The sequence below is a fragment of the Corvus hawaiiensis genome, chromosome 6 (genome assembly GCF_020740725.1).
Source record: "Corvus hawaiiensis isolate bCorHaw1 chromosome 6, bCorHaw1.pri.cur, whole genome shotgun sequence".
NCBI lineage: Eukaryota > Metazoa > Chordata > Aves > Passeriformes > Corvidae > Corvus > Corvus hawaiiensis.
This window is the reverse complement of record NC_063218.1, coordinates 54,253,884-54,275,382: the sequence shown is the minus strand read 5'-3', so window position 1 is coordinate 54,275,382 and position 21,499 is coordinate 54,253,884. Positions and strand designations below refer to the sequence as shown.

Sequence of the window (21,499 nt, the reverse complement as noted above, 5' to 3'; positions counted from 1 at the left end):
TCCCTGATTTATCCAGGAGCCTTTTCCCAACCTTGGACACTGTTGAGGCTGCTTCCACAGGGAAAATTCCCTGACAACCACAGGCACGAGGGAACAACGAGGCTGGTGACACAGAGGGCCAGTGGCACGTGGGGGCTGTCAGAAGTGGGGGGAATGTGTGCCTGGAAGGGGTTGTTGGACACCTGGCCAGGGTTGTGCACACCTGGAAGGGGTTGTTGGACACTTGGCAGGGTACTTGCAAGGCCTGTGGAGGGGGCAGAGGTGAGCATTGCACACCTGGCCAGAGGTTGCATACCCAAGGGAGTGTGTAGAGCTGGGAGGTGGGGTCACACAGCTGGCAGGGGCTGTCGCACACCAGCAAGAGGGACACACTCCGGGGGGGTTATTGCACACCTGGCAGGGGCTGCTGCACGCGTGGTGAGGGTTATAGCACGGCTGGAGCAGGACCTGCAGAGCCGGAAGGTTGTTGCAAAGCTGGAAGGTAGGTGGCACACCTGGCAAGAGTTGTTGCACACCTGGTGCGGGCTGTTGCACGGCTGGAGCGGGACTTGCACACCCGGCAGGGACATGGCAGAGGCGGGATGTGGGTCACACCCCTGGCAAGGGCTGTCGCACACCCAGCCAAAGGGTTGCACGCCTGACGGCGGCTGCCGCACACCTGGCGGGGGCATGGCCAAGCTGGCAGGTGGTTTCATACCCGCTGGAAGCCGCTCCACTCTAGGAGGAGGCTGCCGCACCCGCGGGACAGAAGAGCCGCGGCCGGGGCGGGCTCGGTGCGGGGGGCGGTGCCGGTCCCTCCCTGCGTCCCTCCTCCCTCGCTGCTCCTGCCCGCCCCGTGCCGACGCCATGGCGGGCCCGGGCGGTGCCGGCGGTGCCGAGGACGCCGGGGATGTGCTGAGCGGCGGCAGCGAGCGGCGGTGCCGGGCGCGGCTGGCGGCGGGGGGCGCGGCGGCGGCGGCGGCCGCGGTGCTGGTGCCGCTGTGCTCGGTGCGCGGCCGCCCCGCGCTGCTCTTCACGCTCCGCTCCCGCCGCCTCGCCGGCCCCCACAGCGGCGATGTCAGGTACCGGCGGGGGGAGCGGGCACCGGGGCCGGACCGGCCCTGACCCCCCCCCCCCCCCCCATCCCTCCCGCAGCTTCCCCGGTGGGCGGCGGGACCCGGCGGACGGGGACGCGGTGGCCACGGCTCTGCGGGAGACGCGGGAGGAGCTGGGGGTGGCGGTGGCAGCCACCAGCGTCTGGGGACAGCTGCGAACGCTGCCCGACCGGGTACCGGGCAACGGCAGGGCTTGGGGGTGCGGGGGGACAAGGGCGTGCGGGGACAAGGACAAAAGGGCAGGCGGCAGGGACACAGGGATGGGATCAAGGTGACAGGGAAGGCGGCAGGGTCATGGGTGACGGGTACAAGGGTTCTGGTGTGATGGGTTTGAGGTGACAGGGGCACAGGTGACAGGGGTTTTGGTGACAGGAACAAAGAACAAGGGGTGACAGGAAAAAGGCTGCAGGAACACAAAGGGGTTCAGTTGACAGGGACAAAGCAGTAGGGACACAGGTGACAGAACAAGGGTTCTGGGTGACAGGGCAACAGGGTCATGGGTGATGGGTTCAGGGGGACAGGGACACAGGTGATAGGTATTAGAGGTGATAGGGATTCTGGGTGTTGGGGACAGGGCAGTAGGGACAAGGGTGCAACAGGGACACAGCTGATGGCTTACAGGTGACAGGGACAGGTCAGCAGGAACATGGGTGACAAGAGTTCTGGGGATTCAAGGTGACAGGACACAAGGCAGTGGCACTGGTGAGAGGGTGACACACATGACGAGTGCCTGCACTGGGTGCAGGGGGGTCAAGGCACAGGGGTGGCACTTTGGGGCGGGGGTGTCACCCTGTCCCTTGCTGACACACCTTCCAGCACGGAATGACCGTGGCGCCCGTTGTGGCCAACCTGGGGCCGCTGGAGGCCTTGACGCTGACCCCCAACCCTGACGAGGTGAGCGACTCCTCCCCAGGCCTGCTCCCCTTCCTGTGGCAGCCAGTCCCAGTCACTGTGGTTTGTGCCGACAGGTGGAGGAGGTGTTTACCCTGCCCCTGGCTCACCTGCTCTGCGAGGAGAACCAGGGCTACACCCACTTCCGCACAGCCAGCGGCTACGGATATACCTTGCCCGTGTTCCTCAACGGCCCCCACAAAGTGTGGGGGCTCACGGCCATCGTCACTGAGCTGACCCTGGAGCTGCTGGTGCCCGGCCACTACCGCAGGAAAACCCATGTGCCGCCCCGGAAAGCCCCAGCCTGAGTGGGCAGGGGGCAGGGGGCGGCTGTGGGGTCCCCGTGCCTTGGTTCTCCACCCATGCACGGGGAAAACGGCTCCGAGCCCAGCGGTGATGTCGCACACTGTGATTCAGTAAAAGCCATGTTTGGAACTGCCCCGGGCTCTGAGTTGTGGAACAGGGCCAGGACAGTTGTCCCCTGGCACAGGCACAGGAGGAGGAATCCTGGTGCCACTGTGGCGGGGACAGGGAGTGTGGGGTCCCCACAGAGGGAACTGTGTCTAATACCCCACAGCCATCGCCTCTGCCACACCCCCAGTCCCACAGAGGAGCTGTGGAGCCTCATGGAAACCCAGGATCACCCCCTGAGGTATCTAGGCCCCGGCTGTGTGACCCCATGATCCCTGGGGATCTCCTGCTCCAGGGCAAGCAGGACGCAGAGGCCCTCTGCCCTGTCAGTCCCTTCCCACCATTTTATGTCCACAGCAGAGCCTGGGAGCACAGCAGTGTTTATTGAGGACTCTCTGGAGAGCCCTCTGAGTGCTGCCAGCACCCCAGAAACCCCTCACAAGCAAGAAAAGGGAGGTGTGGTGGTGAATCCTTATGCCGACGCTGCTCGGGCTTTGGCCTCGTTGTAGCGCCGCATCCTCTCCTCGAGCTCGGGGCGGAAGTGGCGGATGAGGCCCTGCATGGAGCAGAGGAGCTGGTTAATGGGGTGGGGGAAGGCTGCTGGCCCCCCCAGGTCCCCCGGGCCCCTCACCTGCACGGGCCAGGCCGCGCCGTCGCCCAGGGCGCAGATGGTGTGTCCCTCGATCTGCTTGCTGATCTCCCAGAGTGCGTCGATCTCGGCGGCCTGCGCATCGCCCCGCACGAACCGCGCCATCACCTTGTTCATCCAGTCCACACCTGCAGGAATTGGGATGGGGATGGGGGTCCGTGCAGTGCCCCTGTCCCGCAGTCCCTCACCCGAGGCCCCCTGCTCACCTTCCCGGCATGGGGTGCACTGTCCGCAGCTCTCGTGCTTGTAGAACTCGATCAGGCGCGCAATGGCTTTGATGATGTCGGTCTGAGAAGAGAGACAGGGAGGGGAAGATGAGGGTCCCACCGTGGCTGGGGGATTCGGGGGGGGCCCATCCCTTACCGATTTGTCCATGACAATGACGGCGGCTGTGCCCAGCCCGCTCTGCACCTGCACCAGGGAATCGAAGTCCATCAGCACTGTCTCACACACGGACTTGGGCAGCAGCGGCGTGGAGGAGCCACCCGGGATGACGGCCAGCAGGTTGTCCCAGCCCCCGCGGACACCCCCTGCAAAGAGGGGGGTCAGGACAGGCGGCTCCAGCCCTGCGCCCCACTCCAGCCTGGCTTGGCCGTGGCACTCACCGGCGTGTTTCTCAATGAGCTCCTTGAGCGGCACCGACATCTCCTCCTCCACCGTGCAGGGCGTGTTGACGTGCCCCGAGATGTTGAAGAGCTTGGTGCCGGAATTCCGCTCCCGGCCGAAGCTGGCGAACCAGGCGCCACCACGCCGGCAGATCGTGGGGGCCACCGACACTGTCTCCACATTAGCCACCGTGGTGGGGCAGCCGAACACACCTGAAAAACATTAGGAAAAAATTCCTCCCTGTGAGGGTGGTGATGCCCTGGCACAATTGGCCCAGAGAAGCTGTAGCTGCCGCATCCCTGGAAGTGTCCAAGGCCAGGTTCAACAGGGCTTGGAGCAACCTGGGATAGTGGTATATGGCCCATGGAAGTGGGGTGGAACGAGACAGTCTTTTCAGGTCCCTTCCAACCCACACCATTCTATGAAACAGTGGGAGCTCTCAATGGATGTGGTGTTGGCTGTGGTATTGTCCTTGCGGCAGGACAGTGTCCCGGGGACAATTGTTTTGGGGTGGCAGCTGGGAATTCCGGATGGAGCTGTGGGGCCGTACCCACGTCGGCGGGGAAGGGGGGCTTGAGGCGGGGCTTTCCCTGCTTGCCCTCGATGGACTCGATGAGCGCCGTCTCCTCCCCGCAGATGTAGGCACCGGCACCACGCACCACGAACACATCGAAGGCGTATCCCGACCCGCAGGCATCGCCGCCCAGCAGCCCGGCCTCGTATGCCTCACGGATGGCCACCTGCAGCAGGGCGGGTGGTGAGCCCGGGAGCGCCCCGAGCCACGCCAGGAGATGTGGGGTGGCTGTGGGGCGCTCCGCCCTCACCTGCAGGTTGGAGGCCTCGTTGTAGAACTCCCCGCGGATGTAGATGTACGCGGCGCGGGCGCCCATAGCCCGCCCCGCCACCAGGCAGCCCTCCAGCAGCTTGTGCGGGTCGTGCCGCATGATCTCCCGGTCCTTGCAGGTGCCCGGCTCGCCCTCGTCCGCGTTCACCACCAGGTACTTGGGTCTGCGGGCAGCTCACGTCAGGGGGGCTCCCTGCAGGGCGGGGCCGCGGTACCGGAGCTGCGGCCGGTCCTGATCTCACCTCCCGTCCGGGGGTTTGTTCATGAAGCTCCACTTGAGCCCGGTGGGGAACCCGGCGCCGCCGCGGCCCCGCAGCCCCGAGGTCTTGATCTCGCCGAGGATCCAGTCCACGCCCTTGAGCAGGATCTCCTTCGTCTTGTACCAGTCGCCGCGGCGCAGCGCGCCCTGCAGCCTGCGGGCACCGGGCACCGTGGCACCGGGCACCGTGGCACCGGCACCCCCCGCGCTGCTCCGGCTACTCACCGCCAGTCGTGCCGCCCGTAGAGGTTGGTGAAAATCCGGTCCTCATCCCGCAGCGACCCGAACTGCGTCTTCTTGGGCGCCGTCTGCGGGGACACATGGATTCAGCACCGGGAACACCGGGACCCGTTCCGCATGGTCCCGGCGCTCCCCGCCCCGTCCCCGCTCACCGAGAAGGAGGCGGCGGGCAGACGCCGCAGCGCCAGCAGCTGCCTGCCGGCCATTGCGGGGGGCACCGGCACCGGGACCGACCACCGTCACCTTCAGGCGCCCCCGCGGTGACGTCAGGGGGAGCGCCGGCGGCGCGGCAGTGACGTCAGCGAGAGAAGTCGGCCCGGGGTCTGGGTTTAGGGGCGGGGCCGCGGGGAGGGGCGGGGCCGCGGGGGCGTGGCCGCAGGGCGGGCTCGTGGCCCCAGAGGGGCGTGGCCTCGCTGGCGGCGCGCCGGCACGTGCCCCGCGCCCGGGCCCGGGTCGGGTTTCGGCGCTGAAACCGGAGCCCCCCGTCCGCTCCCCCCGAAGCCCCCCGGGGCGCCTCGCTCCCCCCCCCCCCAGCGCTCCGGGGGGTCGCTGCGCTCCACCCGATCTCCTGGGCAACGCGGCGAGTCCCGGGGACGACGGTGGCCTCGTCTCTGCGAGGGGCGAGCGCAGGTTCGGGAGGATCTTGTTTCCTCCTGCTTGGTCCCGGTCGTGGGGAGGAGAAGGAGTAGGAGCGGGCGGAATGTTCTTCCTCTTCCGCGGGCCGCAGCGGCGCGGCACCGGCAGCCCCGCGCCCCTCACCTGCCGGGGCGCCCCCCGGCACCACGGCCCCGGCCGGAGGGGTGCCCGCCGCTCCCGCCCGGCCCCTCGGCCCGGGGGTCCCGGCACCGCCGGCACTGCGCGGAGCCGGGGGAGGTTAAACCATAGTGGTGCGTCCCCCATGGAGCATCAGCGGACTGCCGAGGAGCCGGGGCCCCGGCCGCTCCCCGCTTTTGGGCAGGTAACCGGCGGCGGGGACAGCGCCGGGGCACGGTGGGTGCCGGGGATCCTGCGTGCCCTCGCAGGGTGGCTGCGGGACTGGGGAACAGCTGGGCGGCTCCCCACATCTGGAGCAGGGCGGCCGAGCGGGGAAATAATCCGGAGGATTATGCGCGCGGGGCGCGGCACCCCCCCCCCCGCGCCTGCCCTGCATATCCCCAGATATTCCATAAAAACCTCAAATCCCCGGTGGCAGCCCCACGGTCTGCGCTAGCCAGCCCCCCTGGGGCCAGGCATGTCCTGCGGCGCGGGGGCAGCCCCCAGCCATGGGCAACTGCACCAAGACCCCTGAGCGACGGCTCCCAAAGGTACGGCCGGGCTGGGATACCCCGTGGGGCAGCAGCAGCAGCAGGAGGAGGAGGAGGAGGAGGGGGTCCCTGCTTGGCCCCCCCTTGCCACTGATGCCCGCTCCACTTGCAGGATGGGAAGCCGCACTCGGGCGCTCCAGGCTCCGGCACAGGGGACCCCGAGGACCTGCTGGACGTGGCACAGACCCCCCCGCTGCAGGGATACTCGGTGCTGCAGGGGCTGGTGGGGCCGGCCTGCATCTTCCTTCGGCAGAGCATTGCCATCACCCAGCGGGTACGCGACTACTGTCCCCTCCCTGCATGCTGCCTGCGCTCCCGGGGGGCTTAGGGCAGGATCCCTGCAGGATCCCCGGGAGTAGGACCCCCTCCTTCGTCTCTTCCCATTTTCTCTTCCCCAGGACCGGGAGCTGCGGCCTGAGGAGATTGAAGGTGAGGTTTTGGGGAGAGGGTCCCTCTCAGGTGGGTGGCGGTGCCGGCTTGCTGGTGGTGACGCTGTGGTGTCCCCAGAGCTGAAGCAGGCGTTCCGGGAGTTTGACAAGGACCATGATGGCTACATCAGCTACAAGGACCTGGGCGAGTGCATGCGGACCATGGGCTACATGCCCACGGAAATGGAGCTCATCGAGCTGTCCCAGCAGATCAGTATGTGGTGGGGCCAGTGGGTCCTGAGCGATCCCTGCCCCATGCCCCGCTGACACCCCCCTCCTGCTGCAGCTGGGGGCAAGGTGGATTTTGATGATTTTGTGGAGCTGATGGGCCCCAAGATGCTGGCAGAGACAGCGGATATGATTGGGATCAAGGAGCTGCGTGATGCCTTCCGTGAGGTACGGGGACGGGGGGACAGACGGGTAGGCTGCCAGCGTGCCAATGGTGGCTGGTGGCAACAGGACCTTGTCTGTAGTTTGACACCAATGGGGACGGGCAGATCAGCATGCCGGAGCTGCGGGAGGCCATGCGCAAGCTCCTGGGGCAGCAGCTCAACTACCGGGAGGTGGATGAGATTCTCAAGGATGTGGATCTCAATGGCGATGGCCTGGTGGACTTCGAAGGTAGGAGCAGGGAAGGGGCCAGGAGCACCCCCAGGGACATCTGGGATGTTCCGCGTGTGTTTTTCCCCGGCAGAGTTTGTGCGGATGATGTCGCGCTGAGGGTGGCGTGTGCCAACGCGGGACCCAAGCCCCCCGTGCCTTACGAAGAGGAGGGGGCCACAGAGGGACCCCCAGCTCCAGGGGCTGGGGCGGTGCTGGCGCAGCAGCGCTCGTGCCTGGGGTGAGGCCGAGTGCCGGAGCTGCTCCGATGCCGAGGTCTGACCATGGCGGGAGGCACTGGGGCAAATGTCGGGACCCTTTTCGGCACAGGCTCGGCCAAGCTTCGACTGCTCTCACCCTCATCTCTGCTCTCTCCCTGCACCATCCTCCTTCCCACCCTGACCTCACCCTAAAAGGTGCACCATTTTGGTCCCCTCTCCTTCAGCTGTGCCCCATCCCTTCTGCTCATCTCTCCAGCCTCCATTCCCACTCTGTATGCCACGCTGAGCCCCTCAGGCTCCCCACACACCGTGTTTAATGCGGACTGCACAGCATAACCTGCCCTGTCACTGGTTTGAGCTCAGACCTACCCCAGACCCGCCTAGGGTGAGGCATCCCTCCCCTTTTGGGGCCAGCACAGACTCTCATGGATGTTCTGACAGCCCCCAGCACAGGGGAGGCTCCTAGCACCCCGGCCAGGAGACCCTCGAGGAGAGAAATAAAGCATTACCAGGTGGGAGGGCCTCAGCCAGCTGCAGGCAGGGCTGCTGCAGGAACCCCTCCCTGCCCTGGCTGCAGTTTTGGGGCCAATTTTGCCCTTTTGAAATGATAAAACTCTCTCTACAGACTTTTGTTTTGTGTTTTATGTTGTTTCCAAAGGGTTTATTGGTGATCGTGCCATCCACTGGTCTGCCCCAAAACCCCGGACCCCCACTGTGTATCACGGGGGCCCCGCAGGGAACCGGGACCCCGGGCACCCCCCCACCTGTTCGGGCACAGGGCCGAATGCACAGCCGGCGGGTGGGGCCGGTTCCCGGGACCGGCGGCGGCAGATGTCCCCCAAAGTCCGGGCAGGGGTTCACCCCTGCAGAGAGTCGGGACGCCCTGACCTGCGCCGGCTCGGGGCTGTGGGGTGACACGGGGTCCCGCGGCGGCGGGGGGAGCGCGGCGGTGCCGATGGTGCCGCTCCCGGTGTCCTCCCCCATTCCCGGTGTCCTCCCCCATTCCCGGTGCACCCCCCCAGGCGGTGGCGCCGGGCAGTCACGTGACCAGCAGAGGGTCCGGCGTGCGGCGGGGCGTGGTCTGCGCCGCAGTCACGTGGCCGGGGAGGCACCGACGGGGCGGGGCCGACGCCGCGTGTCTCCACGGTGACCGGCCGGCGGGCGCGCGGCGGCGTGATGACGTTGTGCGCGTGACGCGCCTGCGTCATCACCGCGAGCGCCGGCGGAGGGGGGAGAGACCTGGGTCAGGCCGGGGCCGCGCAGCGCCACCGGGAACCGGGGCTGCCGCGCTCCGCTCCGGTTCCCGGCTTCCCGCCGGGCCGAGCGGGGCCGAGCTGAGCTGAAGAGAGGCGGGCACCGGCGATACAACCGGCGGGGCGAGCGCGGGGGCCGCACGCCGACCCCCGCCGCGGGGCTCCAGGGATCCGGGAGCGGCGGGCGGCAGTCGGGGATGTCCTACAAGCCCATCGCTCCCGCCCCCGCTACCCCCGGAGCCGCCAGCGCCAGCCCCGCCCCGCCGGGGCCCGGGGCACCGTCCGCCGGTGAGAGAACCCCCCGGTAACCGCGGGGGACGAGGGGCACGGGGAGCGGAGAGAGACCCGGGGGACGCAGGGGGGGTACCCTGGGAAGAGATGGTACCGGATGAGGGAGGTGTCGAGGAAGGGGGAGTGCGGCCGTGACCCTGAGTTTCCCGTAGCCACGAGTGTCCCGTCGCCCTCCGGTTCCGTCCCCGGCGCCGCCGCCCCTTTCCGGCCGCTCTTCAATGACTTCGGGCCGCCGTCCATGGGCTACGTGCAGGTGAGGCGCGGGGCCGGGGCCGGGGCCGGTGGGGCCGGGCGCGGCGGCGGGGGCGGCCCCCAGCCCCTCCGTCCCTCCGTGTTCCCCTGTTCCCGCAGGCCATGAAGCCCCCCGGGGCGCAGGGCTCGCAGAGCACCTACACCGACCTGCTCTCGGTCATCGAGGAGATGGGGAAGGAGATCCGGCCCACCTACGCTGGCAGCAAGAGCGCCATGGAGCGGCTGAAGCGGGGTAGGGGCGGGGGGGGAAACCGGGCGGCCGCCGGGACTGCGCCCCCGAGGCTCCCCAGCCCCGTGGGGAGGGACTGGAGTGTGATTTGAAGTGTCCCTGTGCTTCTCCCCGCAGGGATCATCCACGCCCGGGCGCTGGTCAGGGAGTGCCTGGCCGAGACAGAGCGAAACGCCCGCACGTAACGGCAGCTGCCACCCGGGACCCCCCGGGACTCCCCGGTGGTGGCGGCGGGGGCGGGGGGCCGCCGTGCTGCCCGAGCCCCCCCTCCCCGCGCTCTCCGCTCTTTATAAATGCGTGTTTTTATAAATAAAGGACAATGTTGGGACTTGGCCTCGGTGTGTCCCCGCGGGGATGGGTCCCGACGCTCATGGTGGGACGCGGCGTAGAGGTGGGGGAGTCGGGGAAGGGTTTGGAGCCGAGCTGGGTGGGTGTCCCGGAGCTGAGAGGTGCAGGAGTGAACAAACCACTCTTTGATTACTTAAAAAAGTGGCTTTTTAAACAAAACACCGGGTTTTTCCGGGGGCGGCGGTGCCGGTACACGCGGAGCGTCCGTGAGTGGCGCTCGCTGCCTTCCGCTCTCTGACGTCACGAGCCCCCCCTCACTTCCCTACGTCACCGTGGGAACGGGCTGTGATGTCACGATCCGAGGGGCCGGTGCGGAGCGGCGCAGGTTCGGTGGGGCCGGGGGGCGGCGGGGACCGGGCGGGCGGAGGGAGTGGAGGGGGCCGCGTTGCCATGGCAACGGAGCGGAGCCGAGTGGGGCCGAGCCGGGCCGAACCCGGGGCCGAGGGGGCCCGAGCGGTACCGGACTGAGCCGAACGTGGGGCCGAACCCGGGGCCGAGCCGGGCCGAGCGGTACCGGACTGAACCGAAGCCGTAGCCGAGCGGTACTGGACTCAGCCGAACCCGGGACCGAGCTGTTCCGAGCCGGGCCGAGCGGTGCCGGGCGGTACCGGACTCAGTCGAGCGTGGGGCCGAGCTGGGTCGAACCCGGGGCCGAGCGCAGCCGAGCGGTACCAGACTGAACCGAACCCGTAACCGAGCGGTATCGGACCCAGCCGAACCCGGTGGCGGAGAGGTTCCGAGACGGGCCGAACCCGGACCTAGCGGTACCGGGCTGAGCTGAGTGTGCCCCGAGCGGTTCCGAAGGGGTGCCGAACCGGCCCGAGTTGTCCCGAAGCCGGTCCGGTCCGGTGTAACAAAAGCCCCCTCAGGCGCTGCCCCCGCTGTGTCCCGCTATCCCCCGCCGCCGCCATGCTGATCAAGGAGTACCACATCCTGCTGCCCATGAGCCTGGAGGAGTACCAGGTGGCCCAGCTCTACATGATCCAGGTGGGGATGCGGGGCTGAGCAGGGGGGGCTGAGCCCAGGGGCTGCATGGGTCTGGGGTTTGTGGGGCTGAGCCTGAGGGGTGTGGGGTCCAAGGGTCAAGACTGAGGAGGTGCACAGGGCTGTGGGGCTGGGCATGGGGAGCTGGAGGGGTGCAGGGATCTGGGGACTGAGACTGAGGGGGTGCGGGGGGCTGAGAGAGGCTGGAGATTGTAGCCTGGGGGGTGCAGTGGGCTGTGGGAGAGCATGAAGGGTGCAGGGCTGAGCCTGGGAGTGCACAGGGGACTTTGAGGCTGAGCATGGGATGTTGGAGGGTGTAGTGGGGCTGTGGGGCTGAGTGTGAGGAACTGGGGAGCTGTAGGGCTGAGCATGGAGCCTGGAGTGGCACGGGCTGGCCTGAGGCTGATCCCAAGCAATTGGCAGATTGCAGGGGTGTCAGTGAGGCTTTGGGTGGGTTTGGGGCCACTGAGCCAAGTAGGGGGTCCTGTGAACAGGTGTGGGGCTGGTGGATGGCAGCACATGGGGATGGGAGTGTATGGGGACCCGGGGTGCCCACGGGGATCTCGAGGCTTGGAGGGGCTGTGCTGAGCCATCACCTCTGTGCAGAAGAAGAGCCGGGAGGAGTCGAGTGGTGAGGGCAGCGGTGTGGAGATCCTGGCTAACCGGCCCTACAGTGACGGCCCTGGGGGCAGTGGCCAGTACACCCACAAGATCTACCATGTCGGCTCCCACATCCCCAGCTGGTTCCGGGCGCTGCTCCCCAAAGCTGCACTCCAGGTGGAGGAGGAGTCCTGGAATGCTTATCCCTACACACGTACCAGGTGGGAGCTGGGAGGCAGCAGGGTGGGCTGTGGGGCTGGCTGTACTCCAGGGCTCAGTCCTGTGCCCCTCCAGGTACACATGTCCCTTTGTGGAGAAGTTTTCCATTGAGATCGAGACGTACTACCGCCCGGATGCGGGGCAGCAGACCAACATCTTCAACCTGAGTGTGGCAGAGAAGAGGCAGAGGATTTTGGGTGGGTATGGCTGGCTTGGGGAGCTGGGCAGGACCCGGTGGCTGCTGGGATTCCCACACAGTGCTCCTGGGATGGGTGTGTGGATGTGATGGGGCCTTGGGGGCTCGATTTCACTCTCTTTGCTGGTCTTGATGTTTTGGGGATGCCGGAAGGGAAGAGCTCCCTGGATCCTGAGCTCCTTGCCCCAAGCTCCATGTGACCCAGGCTCCCTGCTCCAAGCTCCCTGCCTGTTCCCTCTCAGGGGTGCTGAATTAAGTTTCACATTAAAAATATTTTCAGGGATAGTTTTGTCCTCTGCCTCTTCCCTTGCCTCTATTTCTGTTTGCAGCTTCTCCTTCCTAGTGCCAGTCTGCTCCCCTCTCCTTCTGTGTCCCAGATCTGTTCTGGCATGGATTTGCCTTCTCAGTCTCTCCTGGTGTACATGGGACCCCAAATCTGGGTGTTTTGGATCAGCTGGAGCAGGGAGAGCTGGAAAAGCATGTCCCTATTTTCCTACCCCCTTGCCCTGCTTCCCTTCTCCCCAGGGCTTTGCTCCAGATCACTTTCTGGCTTCTTTCTGGGGAGACTGGTGGGCAGAACTGGGAGCTCCAGGTGGGATTCTTCCCTCTCTGGCAGGTTGCCGTTCCCGGTGGTGTGGATGTGGTCAGTTCAGGTGCCAGAGTGTGGAGTGTTATGCGCTGCCTCTTAAAATGGAGGCCTAAAATAGGCACGTGGAGGAAATGATTCATCTGACCTATTTCTCTCCCCGGCCCTTGCGGCACTGGGGATGTCCGGCCGGGATACTGATGGCTATGACCTGGGGGCAGGAATTCTCCGCCTACTGCCCTGGGAAGCAACCAGGGCCAAGCAGACGGCATCAGGGCATGGCCCTGTGCCTGCTGCCTGGTTTTTCACTCTAGTGCCCATCCTGTGGGCATTCCACAGGGCACTTAGCATCTCCAGTGGCTGCTGCCTTCCACAGAGAGCAGGGTTTTAGTGGGACCAGCCCCAGTGTGGATCCCACTGGGATCTTCTCTGCCGTGGTGTCCTGTAGCACTGACAGATTTAAACCCCTCTCACGTTTCAAAGGACGATGGAAAAACATGGTCTGGGTGATCTGCAGGGATAACTGCTTCCTTGGCAGCCTGCTCCCAGTGGCAAAAGCAAAGGGAGTTGGATTGTGATAGGAATGACTCTGCCAGGAGCTGCTTGGGGACAGCAGGTTCTATCCCAGCTCTTTGCTGCGGTTATCCAAGATGCTTGGCATCATGCTGTGCATTGCATCATTTTTGTGGATTCAGGGCATTTCTAGTTTTCTTTTTCCCCCTTTTTTCAGCCCAAGCTGGAGGAAGAGAGGCTGACAGGTCCTTGGGGACATCAAGGCAAATAACTGCAGGGTTTGGCACAGTTTGGGAATGGGGACAGTGCTGCGGGACGGTACTGGGAGCCAGTGGGGTGCCCTGGGATCCCCCAAACCACGCTGGAGGAACCCGACCTGGAGACAGGGCTGGAAAAGCCAAATTCTAGGAGATTTTGTGCTGGATTGAGCCCACATGGGTGTTGGATCATGTTTTCCTGGGTGTCATTCATGAGCCTCTCTCCGGTCTTGGGAGCTCACCCTCATTTCGGGAGAGGTCACCTCTGTTTGGGGATAGGGTTCATTGCCCTCCCCCCCCGGCTCTCTGGAGGCTCCTGTGTCACGTGGTGGTTTTGCTGTGCCCTGTTTTTGGGGGACCCTCGGGCTTCTTGGCAGGGGGAGCTGGGAGCTGTGCCGAGCTGCCTCATGTGCTGTCCCTGTCCTCAGCCCCCACATCCCCCAGGTGGCCATGATCACTCTGCAGCTGCCAGATCTGCTGGCTAATGCATGTGTGTGTCAGTCCTGGCTCTCCGCATGCTCCCAGCCCCTCCCTCCCTGTGCTGCTCCCTGGGGTGCTGGATTGGGATCCCACGTGGGGACAGGGATGTCTTTGGCTGCATCAAGGGTGTCTGTGATGTTCCAGCCTTGGCATTTTGTATGTTTTATCAGGAAATTCTTCCCTGTGAGGGAACGCAGGTTGCCCAGAGAAACTGCAGATGCTCCATCCCTGGAAGTGTCCAAGGCCAGGTTGGATGGGGCTTGGAGCAACCTGGGATAGTGGAAGGTGTCCCTGCCCATGGCAGGGAGTGGAATGAGATGATCCATAAGGTCCCTTCCAACCGAAACCATTCCAGGATTTTGTGATTCCAGAACTCCAAGATTCTGGGATTCTAGGACAGAGAGTGTTTGCTGCCAGCTGCATTGGGTGCATGGCTTGTGGGAGTATTTGACCTGATTTTTGTCCCTTTTTCTTTCTTTTCCTACCTATGCCCCCTTGCCAAGTGCTGGGAGGTGACAAGTGCCATTCTCCCCACAGACACCATTGACATCGTGCGTGATCCCATCTCCCCCGGGGAATACAAGCCTGAGGAGGATCCCAAACTCTACCACTCATCCAAGACGGGCCGGGGGCCGCTGGGGGATGACTGGCTGGAGGCGGCGGTGGCCAGCGGTCCCCTCATGTGTGCCTACAAGCTCTGCAAGGTGGAGTTCCGATACTGGGGGATGCAGTCCAAGATCGAGCAGTTCATCCATGATGTGGGTGAGTTCGGAGCCGTGGGTTACTGGAGGGTCATTTGGGCAGCCATGGGACCGCACCGGACTCACTTCCCCACTTCTTCCCCCAGGTTTGAGGAAGGTGATGCTGCGCGCCCACCGCCAAGCCTGGTGCTGGCAGGATGAGTGGACAGACTTGACAATGGAGGATATCCGGCAGCTGGAGGAGGAGACAGCACAAATGCTGGCACAGAAGATGGCCAAGTGTGGCGAGGGCGAGGAGCCACCTGCGGCTGGGATCAGCCCTGAGGGGCGTCCGGAGCCAGACGGGCCTGGTGGGCAGGAGGAGGCTGAGCTGCAGGCGGGGACTGATACCCCCTCCGATGATACCTTTGCCAAGCAGTGGTCCACCTCTTCCCGGTCTTCCTACTCTTCCCAGCATGGAGGTGAGAGACCAGGTCTGGTGTGGTTATGCACTGGATGCTGCAGTTCTCCATAGGTGATGTGTCAGGGCACTGTTTTGCCTGGCTTGGGCGTCCTGGGCTGGGGCTCTGGGTGTCCCAGGTCTGGTGCAAGGTTTCTAGAAGGGGCCCTGGGTGACCCAGGGATGCTCCTGGATCTCCTGGAGGGACTCCGGGTGACATAGGGATGGCCCCAGATCTCCCTGGGGGGGTCTGGGTCCAGGACCAAGGAGGAGCTGTGGGGCAGGAGCGGGGGTCTCTCTTCAGGGGGCTGTGGGTGCTGATCTCCTGTGGGTGGCAGGGGGCGTGTCTCCTCAGAGCCTGTCGGAGTGGCGGATGCAGAACATTGCCCGGGACTCGGAGAACAGCTCTGAAGAGGAATTTTTCGATGCCCACGGTACTGGCACCATCTTGGGACAGGCTGGATGGGGGTGAGGCCGTCTGAGGATGGGCGTGCAGGCACAGGGGTGTCTCCCCACCCATGCTTCCCTCCTGCCTCTGCAGAGGATCTGTCTGACAGCGATGAGGTCTTTGCCAAGGAGATGACCAAGTGGAGCTCCAACGACTTCTTGGACACGCTTGAGCGGCCAGCAGAGCTGGATGAGGCACTGGGTGAGTGCTGGGGTGAGCAGCCCAAATCCTTGGGTGGATGTCCTAGGAGGGGCCTGACTCCCACCTGGAGACCCCAGCTGGCTCACCAGGGCTGTGTGCTCACAGGGGACGGAGCCAGCGCCACCAAGGGGGATGGTGAAGAGTTGGGAACATCCAGCTTCCCTGAGGTGAATGTCCCCTCCCTCGGGCCATGTCCTACTGCTGTGCCCTACTGCTGTGCCCCCCGACTTGACTGCTCTCCTTCCTGCAGGGCAGCATGGCAGAGAGCACGGAGCAGATGTGCCGGATCCACGCACTCTTCCTCATCCTCCACAGTGGGAACATCCTCGATCAGGGAGCGGGCGAGCCGGGCTCCAAGCAGGCAGATGTGCAGACACTGGCGGCCACCTTTGATGCTGTCACCCGCGTCCACTTTCCCGAGGCACTGGGACATGTGGCCCTGCGCCTGGTGCCCTGCCCGCCCATCTGTGCTGCAGCCTACGCCCTTGTTTCCAAGTACGGATTCCCGCTGGGAAAGCAGGGGACCGGGGAGCTGGTGTCCTTGGAGAGGGGGCTTTACTTCTGGTGGGACATTAAGGACTTGGGATGGGATGGGATGGGATGGGATGGGATGGGATGGGATGGGGGTTAACTGCTGGGTGTCCCAGGGCACACAGGTGTTTTGTTGTGGGATGAGGACAGTGGGGCGGGATGGGGCGGGATGGGATGGGATGGGATGGGGGTAACTCCTTGTGCAGCATCCTGGGGTGAACAAGCATTGTGCAAAGAGATGGGGACATCAGGGCAGGATGGAATGGCATGGAATTGGATGGGATGGGGATAACTCTGGATACAGCATCCTGAGTGAGCAAGTGTCTTGTGGTGGGATGGGATGGGGATTACTCCTGGTGTGGCATCTCAGGGTGAACCAGTACCATGCAATGGAATGAGGACATCAGAACAGTCCCGTTCATCCCTCGCCATGTCCCCCTCAGGCTCAGCCCCTACAGCCACGACAGGGACAGCCTGTCCAGCAGCCAGGACCACATCCCACTGGCAGCGCTCCCGCTGCTGGCCACCTCCTCAGGCATCTACCAGCACGCCGTGGGCACCGTCATTGCCCGCGCCAACCAGGCCTACGCAGCCTTCCTGCACTCCGGAGAGGGCACCGGCTTCTGTGGCCAGGTGAGGTGGAATGTGGGGGGAAGCTTGGCTCTGGGGTCCAGCTGTGACCCTGCATGGAGTGTTTGGGGGTCACCCTCCTCATGGGTCTGTGGTCTCTGCAGGTGGTGCTGCTCGGGGACTGTGTGGGTGGCATTCTGGGATTCGATGCCCTGTGCCAGAGCCGGGTGGGCTCTGGGGGCAGCCGGAGCAGCAGCCGCCGGGGCAGCCTGGTGAGTGCCTACACCCCAACACCCCCTGGGAGGGGTTTGGGGGTGCACTGGGGGCTATATGGGGTCTGGGTGTTTGCTGCCTCTCCCTGCAGAGCACGGAGCCCATCTCCCCGGAGCAGTATGGCGGCCTGGACCCACTGGCTGATGGGACAGAGGGAGCACCGGTATTGGGCCAGGCCAGCCCTGAGCCCCCAGGGACACAGGGGGACAGCCAGCAGCACAGCTCCATGTGCAGGTGAGCCCAAGGGGGATGGTTTGCTATCTTGTGCTTTGTGGAAAGGGTGTAATTCCCATCTGCTTCAGGCTGGGAAGGAGCATTTCATGGAGGCTGCCTGCCCTGGGGTGATCTTGCTGGAGCTCCTCTGGGATAACAGGGCCACGCCAGGCACAGCTTTGCCTTCAGGATGGTGGGAGCGCGATGTTGCCATCCCTCCCCATGCCCACTGTCTCTGCTGTCCCAGCCTGCAGGCCAGCGAGGCCCCGCTGGAGGCAGAGGCTCCCCGGAGCAGCGCCATGGCGCTGGATGGGGCGGAGGGTGCCAGCACCCGCCTCGAATTTAAGGTATCCGGCTTCTTCCTCTTTGGTTCCCCACTGGGGCTGGTGCTCGCGCTGCGCAAGACCGTCATGCCTGCTCTGGATGGTGAGGATCCCTGCCTGCTGCGGTGCCAGCCCCTGACCCTCCCTGCAGGGCTCAAGTCCCTGAGTCGTATTCACCCCACAAGCCTGAGCTCCTCAGGACCACCCCAGAGAGCCTTGATTGGGTTTGAGCCCCTCGCATGCCCAGCCCTTCCTGTGTGGGTGTTGGTGGGTGCCTGAGTGTCCCTGCTCTGTGCCAGCCTCAGCCTGTCCCCAGTGCCCCAAATTTCCCTCTCCAGCCCTTCCCCTTGCTGTGTCCTGCTTTACCCCTCCTGGGTGTTTTGCTCCTGGTGCCCCCCAACCCTCGTGTGCGCCCCTGACCCCACTCTGTGCTGCAGTGGCCCAGCTGCGTCCTGCCTGTGAGCAGATCTACAACCTCTTCCACGCCGCCGATCCCTGTGCCTCCCGCCTGGAGCCCCTCCTGGCCAAGGCCTTCCACGCTGTGCCCCCCCTCAGCGTGCCCCGATACCAGAAGTACCCCTTGGGTGATGGCACCTCGTCCCTGTTGGGTGAGCAGGTCCCCTCCAGGCTGGTGCCAGGCACCCTGGGGCCACGTCAGGGTACCCAGAGCACTCACAGCCTGGCTGGGTGGGGGGAGAGGGATGTGCAAGCCCTTTCTACTGCTTTGGGGCTCTATTGGAGGGCATCCTGGGGTGGTGGGTGTCCCTGGGGACTCTGGGTGTGCTCACCCAGCTCTTTCTGCAGCGGAGGCCCTGCAGACACACTCTGCCCTGTTCCTGCCCAAAGTGGATGTGGCTGCCCCCCCTACCCCCACTGGCAGCTTTGGGGGCTTCTGGAAGGGCAATGAACCAGCAGAGCCCCCCACTCCTGCCAGCACCAGCGAGGTTGTCAAGAGTAAGTGTCATCCCTACCCACCCCTTTGCATCGCATGCGGGCACCTTGGGCTGCACGACATGGGATGAGGTCCAGAAAAGGCTTCATTCCAGCTCTCCCCACAGTCCTGGAGCATTGGTGGGGCCCAAAGCGCATCGACTATTCTCTGTACTGCCCTGATGCCCTGACTGCCTTCCCCACCATCACCCTGCCCCACCTCTTCCATGCCAGCTACTGGGAATCCTCTGACGTGGTGGCCTTCATCCTGCGCCAGGTATGGGCATGGTGGGGTAGGCGGCAAGCTGGGGCTGGCAGAGGCTGAACCAGTGCCATGCTGTTGGCAGGTGATGGAGAAAGAGGGGCCGCAGCCAGCGGAGAGCGAGGAGAGCTCCATCTACAGCCCCGCCATCCCTCGGGAGAAGTGGCAGCGCAAGCGCACCCAAGTGAAGATCCGGGTATGTGGCCAGTGGGAGCCCACCTGGGGCATCCTGGGGTGTGCGGGTTCTGGGACAATCCCGCAGCGCAGTGATGTCCCTGTGGCGCCTCAGGAGCTCCCCCAGGAGCTGCTGAGCACCCCATGTGCCTGCAGAATGTGACAGCCAACCACCGGGCCTGTGATGTGATCGTGTGTGAGGGCAAAGCACAGGTCCTCAGCGGGCGCTTCATGTATGGACCCCTGGACGTGGTGACACTGACTGGGGAGAAGGTACAGCTGGGCTCAGGAGGCCACCAAGACCCCTCAAACAGGGTGGGAGTGTCCAGGACCAGGCATGGGGCTGGTGTCCCACAGTAGGGGAAGGATGTGGTTAACAGGACCCTGTGTGGGATGGCGAGAGAAGGTTGTAAGGACTTGCAGGTGGGGACACAGCAGGATGTGGTAGTCCAGCCCATGCTCGGCCCGCTTCCTTCTCCCAGGTGGACATCTACATCATGACACAGCCGCTGTCAGGGAAGTGGCTGTACTACGGCACCGAGGTGACGAGTGGCAGCGGGCGCCTGACCTTCACCATCCCTCCAGACAAAGCTCTGGCCATCGGGATCTACCCTGTTCGCATGGTGGTCAGGTGAGGTATCACCTCAGTTCCTCCTCCAGCCCTTTTGGCAGAGCTACACCTGCTGCCCTGGCAGCAGAGCCAGTGCCGAGCCACCACCTCTGCCTTTGCAGGGGGGACCACAGCTACGCCGAGGCATACCTGACTGTTGTGGCCCGTGGCACTGAGTCCGTTGTGTTCAGCATCGATGGTTCCTTCACCGCCAGTGTCTCCATCATGGGCAGTGACCCCAAAGTGCGGGCGGGGGCTGTAGACGTTGTAAGGTGGGTGCCCTTCAATAAGGGAGTCAGTCTCCCCGTCTTTCATGGTGTGGTGACAACTCAGTTGGGGCGTGTCAGAGCAGGGACAAAGTAGAAGGTATTCCGCCACTCCCTTGCCTCCAGCACATCATCTCTATGCTGGTGCCCTATTGTGGAAAATAATCTTCTCCAAGTTTGGATGTGGTCCCCACAGTTTTGCTGTGCCTTCCCCTTGATAAAATCCCTGGGAGCAGGGAGGTTTTGGAGGCAGCACCCACACATGCTGTGTTGGGAGATTCCAGCTTCCCACAGCAAGACTGCCTCCACATAGGCTCCTGGCAGCCACCCATGTCCCCTCCCAGGCACTGGCAGGACTCAGGGTACATGATCATCTACGTGACGGGGCGCCCCGACATGCAGAAGCATCGCGTGGTGGCCTGGCTCTCCCAGCACAACTTCCCCCACGGTGCTGTCTCCTTCTGCGACGGGCTCACCCACGACCCACTGCGCCAGAAAGCCGCCTTCCTGCAGAGCCTGCGCACTGAGGTGGGGATGGGGACGCTGCCGGGAGGACACAGGGCTGGTGATGGGGTGGCATGGGCTGTGCCGAAGCCTGTGCACCTCTGCATCCTGGTGGAGATGCTGGGAGCTGGACTGCACTGCCAGGGCAGAGCTGGAAGCTTCTCAGGGCAGCTCCCAGCCATCCCTCTTAACATGAGAGTGTCCCAGCCCCTGGGGGTGGCTGCCCCTGTGGGAAGGGATGTTCCCTGCCCTAATGCTCTTGTCCCTGGGCAGGCAGAGATCTCCATAGTTGCTGGCTATGGCTCCACCAAGGATGTCTCCGTCTACAGCTCACTGGGACTCGCGCCAGCACACATCTACATTGTGGGACGGGCCGTCAAGAAGTTCCACAACCAGTGCCAGGTATGGTGGTGGCAGGGCTGGGGAGAGCCTGGGGATGCAGGGGACGATGGCTGACCCCACCAGCTGGCCGCGGCCACCAGCTCAGGCTGTCTGTGTGTCCTGCAGTTCCTCTCCGAGGGCTATGTTGCCCACCTGGCCCAGCTGGAAGCCGCAGCCCTGGCCCACTCCCCCAAGGGCCCCCCACGACCTGTGCTGGGCAAAGGCACCTATGGCTGCCCAGCGCCTGTCGACTTCCTGCGGAAGCAGAGCCAGCTCCTGCGCTCCCGGGGCTCCAGCCAGGCAGAGCGGGATGGGGGGTCCCCCTCAGTACCCTCAGGCTTGTCCCGGGCCAAGCCCCGCAGTGTCAGCCTCAAGCTGGAGGGTGAGGAGTGAGGGTGGCATGGCCATGTCCCCCCTCCACTGCATCCCTGATTTCCCAGCAAGGAGCATCTGGGGATGGAGCCGGTGCTGGGCCACAAGCCCATAGGAAGGAGATGAGGGCGCTGGGTCCCCTGAGACTGGGGGGTGCTGGGAGATGGCTCTGAGCCCCCCTGAGGGCCAGAGTGATCCCCTCAGGACTGAGCCACCCTGGGTCCTCCCTGCTGCCCCCAGCCCTGTCCCCTCTGGTCCTTTGGGGCTGTTGGGCAGTGACCAGTGGGGTCTGTGCTCCAAGGTCATTGTCCATGTGCAGAACTGGGGGGCTGTGGCTGTGCCCCAGGGCAAATGGCACCTCCCCACCTATTTATTTCTGTCCAGTGTCACAGGGCAGGGCTGGGTTGGGTTTCCAGAGTGGTTCCTCTGTTCCCCCCCTTTTGTTTCCGTGTTGAATAAAGAGATGTTACGACAAGGTGCCAGCACCCACGAGAGTCTGTTCTGTGCCTGTGGCACCAGGGTTCCCACCCACTGGGAAAGCCTTGG

The 21,499-nt window shown here is 64.6% G+C and overlaps 5 protein-coding genes across 10 annotated transcripts; 4 read left to right on the top strand and 1 right to left on the bottom strand.

The window, feature by feature from the left end:
- Nucleotides 1–163: 163 nt before the first annotated feature.
- NUDT8 (nudix hydrolase 8) lies at nt 164–2,424 on the top strand. Its single transcript, XM_048306485.1, has 4 exons — nt 164–1,061; nt 1,135–1,267; nt 1,911–1,988; nt 2,063–2,424. Exons 1-4 carry the CDS (start codon nt 568–570, stop codon nt 2,291–2,293), a joined length of 936 nt encoding a protein of 311 aa, XP_048162442.1. The 5' UTR covers nt 164–567; the 3' UTR covers nt 2,294–2,424.
- A 335-nt stretch (nt 2,425–2,759) lies between these two features.
- NDUFV1 (NADH:ubiquinone oxidoreductase core subunit V1) lies at nt 2,760–5,279 on the bottom strand. Its single transcript, XM_048306484.1, has 10 exons — nt 5,147–5,279; nt 4,980–5,062; nt 4,738–4,908; nt 4,476–4,659; nt 4,202–4,391; nt 3,651–3,863; nt 3,409–3,575; nt 3,252–3,333; nt 3,028–3,173; nt 2,760–2,952 (listed from the first exon to the last, which is right to left on the bottom strand). Exons 1-10 carry the CDS (start codon nt 5,198–5,200, stop codon nt 2,869–2,871), a joined length of 1,374 nt encoding a protein of 457 aa, XP_048162441.1. The 5' UTR covers nt 5,201–5,279; the 3' UTR covers nt 2,760–2,868.
- A 351-nt stretch (nt 5,280–5,630) lies between these two features.
- Nucleotides 5,631–8,173, top strand: CABP2 (calcium binding protein 2). 5 transcript variants are annotated; one of them, XM_048306489.1, is made up of 7 exons: nt 5,631–5,952; nt 6,411–6,572; nt 6,697–6,727; nt 6,806–6,940; nt 7,013–7,122; nt 7,200–7,347; nt 7,421–7,533. In XM_048306489.1, the coding sequence occupies exons 1-7, from the start codon at nt 5,695–5,697 to the stop codon at nt 7,444–7,446; spliced, it is 870 nt and encodes a 289-aa protein (XP_048162446.1). In that variant the 5' UTR covers nt 5,631–5,694; the 3' UTR covers nt 7,447–7,533. The 5 variants fall into 5 exon arrangements, with proteins under 5 accessions (XP_048162446.1, XP_048162445.1, XP_048162444.1 ...); XM_048306491.1 differs by lacking the exon at nt 5,631–5,952 and adding an exon at nt 6,046–6,298; XM_048306488.1 differs by having other exon boundaries at nt 7,224–8,173.
- A 567-nt stretch (nt 8,174–8,740) lies between these two features.
- On the top strand, nt 8,741–9,900 carry CDK2AP2 (cyclin dependent kinase 2 associated protein 2). Its single transcript, XM_048306499.1, has 4 exons — nt 8,741–9,088; nt 9,244–9,344; nt 9,443–9,575; nt 9,690–9,900. The coding sequence occupies exons 1-4, from the start codon at nt 8,998–9,000 to the stop codon at nt 9,755–9,757; spliced, it is 393 nt and encodes a 130-aa protein (XP_048162456.1). The 5' UTR covers nt 8,741–8,997; the 3' UTR covers nt 9,758–9,900.
- A 245-nt stretch (nt 9,901–10,145) lies between these two features.
- On the top strand, nt 10,146–21,430 carry PITPNM1 (phosphatidylinositol transfer protein membrane associated 1). Of its 2 annotated transcripts, XM_048306478.1 has the most exons (24): nt 10,146–10,245; nt 10,790–10,907; nt 11,511–11,725; nt 11,799–11,920; nt 14,293–14,517; nt 14,603–14,917; nt 15,234–15,329; nt 15,437–15,544; nt 15,650–15,711; nt 15,795–16,039; nt 16,519–16,708; nt 16,810–16,917; nt 17,010–17,152; nt 17,379–17,557; nt 17,892–18,062; nt 18,259–18,408; nt 18,513–18,661; nt 18,732–18,842; nt 18,977–19,093; nt 19,303–19,451; nt 19,553–19,702; nt 20,041–20,224; nt 20,474–20,602; nt 20,708–21,430. In XM_048306478.1, the coding sequence occupies exons 2-24, from the start codon at nt 10,830–10,832 to the stop codon at nt 20,972–20,974; spliced, it is 3,663 nt and encodes a 1,220-aa protein (XP_048162435.1). In that variant the 5' UTR covers nt 10,146–10,245; nt 10,790–10,829; the 3' UTR covers nt 20,975–21,430. The 2 variants fall into 2 exon arrangements, with proteins under 2 accessions (XP_048162435.1, XP_048162436.1); XM_048306479.1 differs by lacking the exons at nt 10,146–10,245; nt 18,977–19,093 and having other exon boundaries at nt 10,293–10,907.
- The last annotated feature ends 69 nt before the right edge of the window (nt 21,431–21,499 follow it).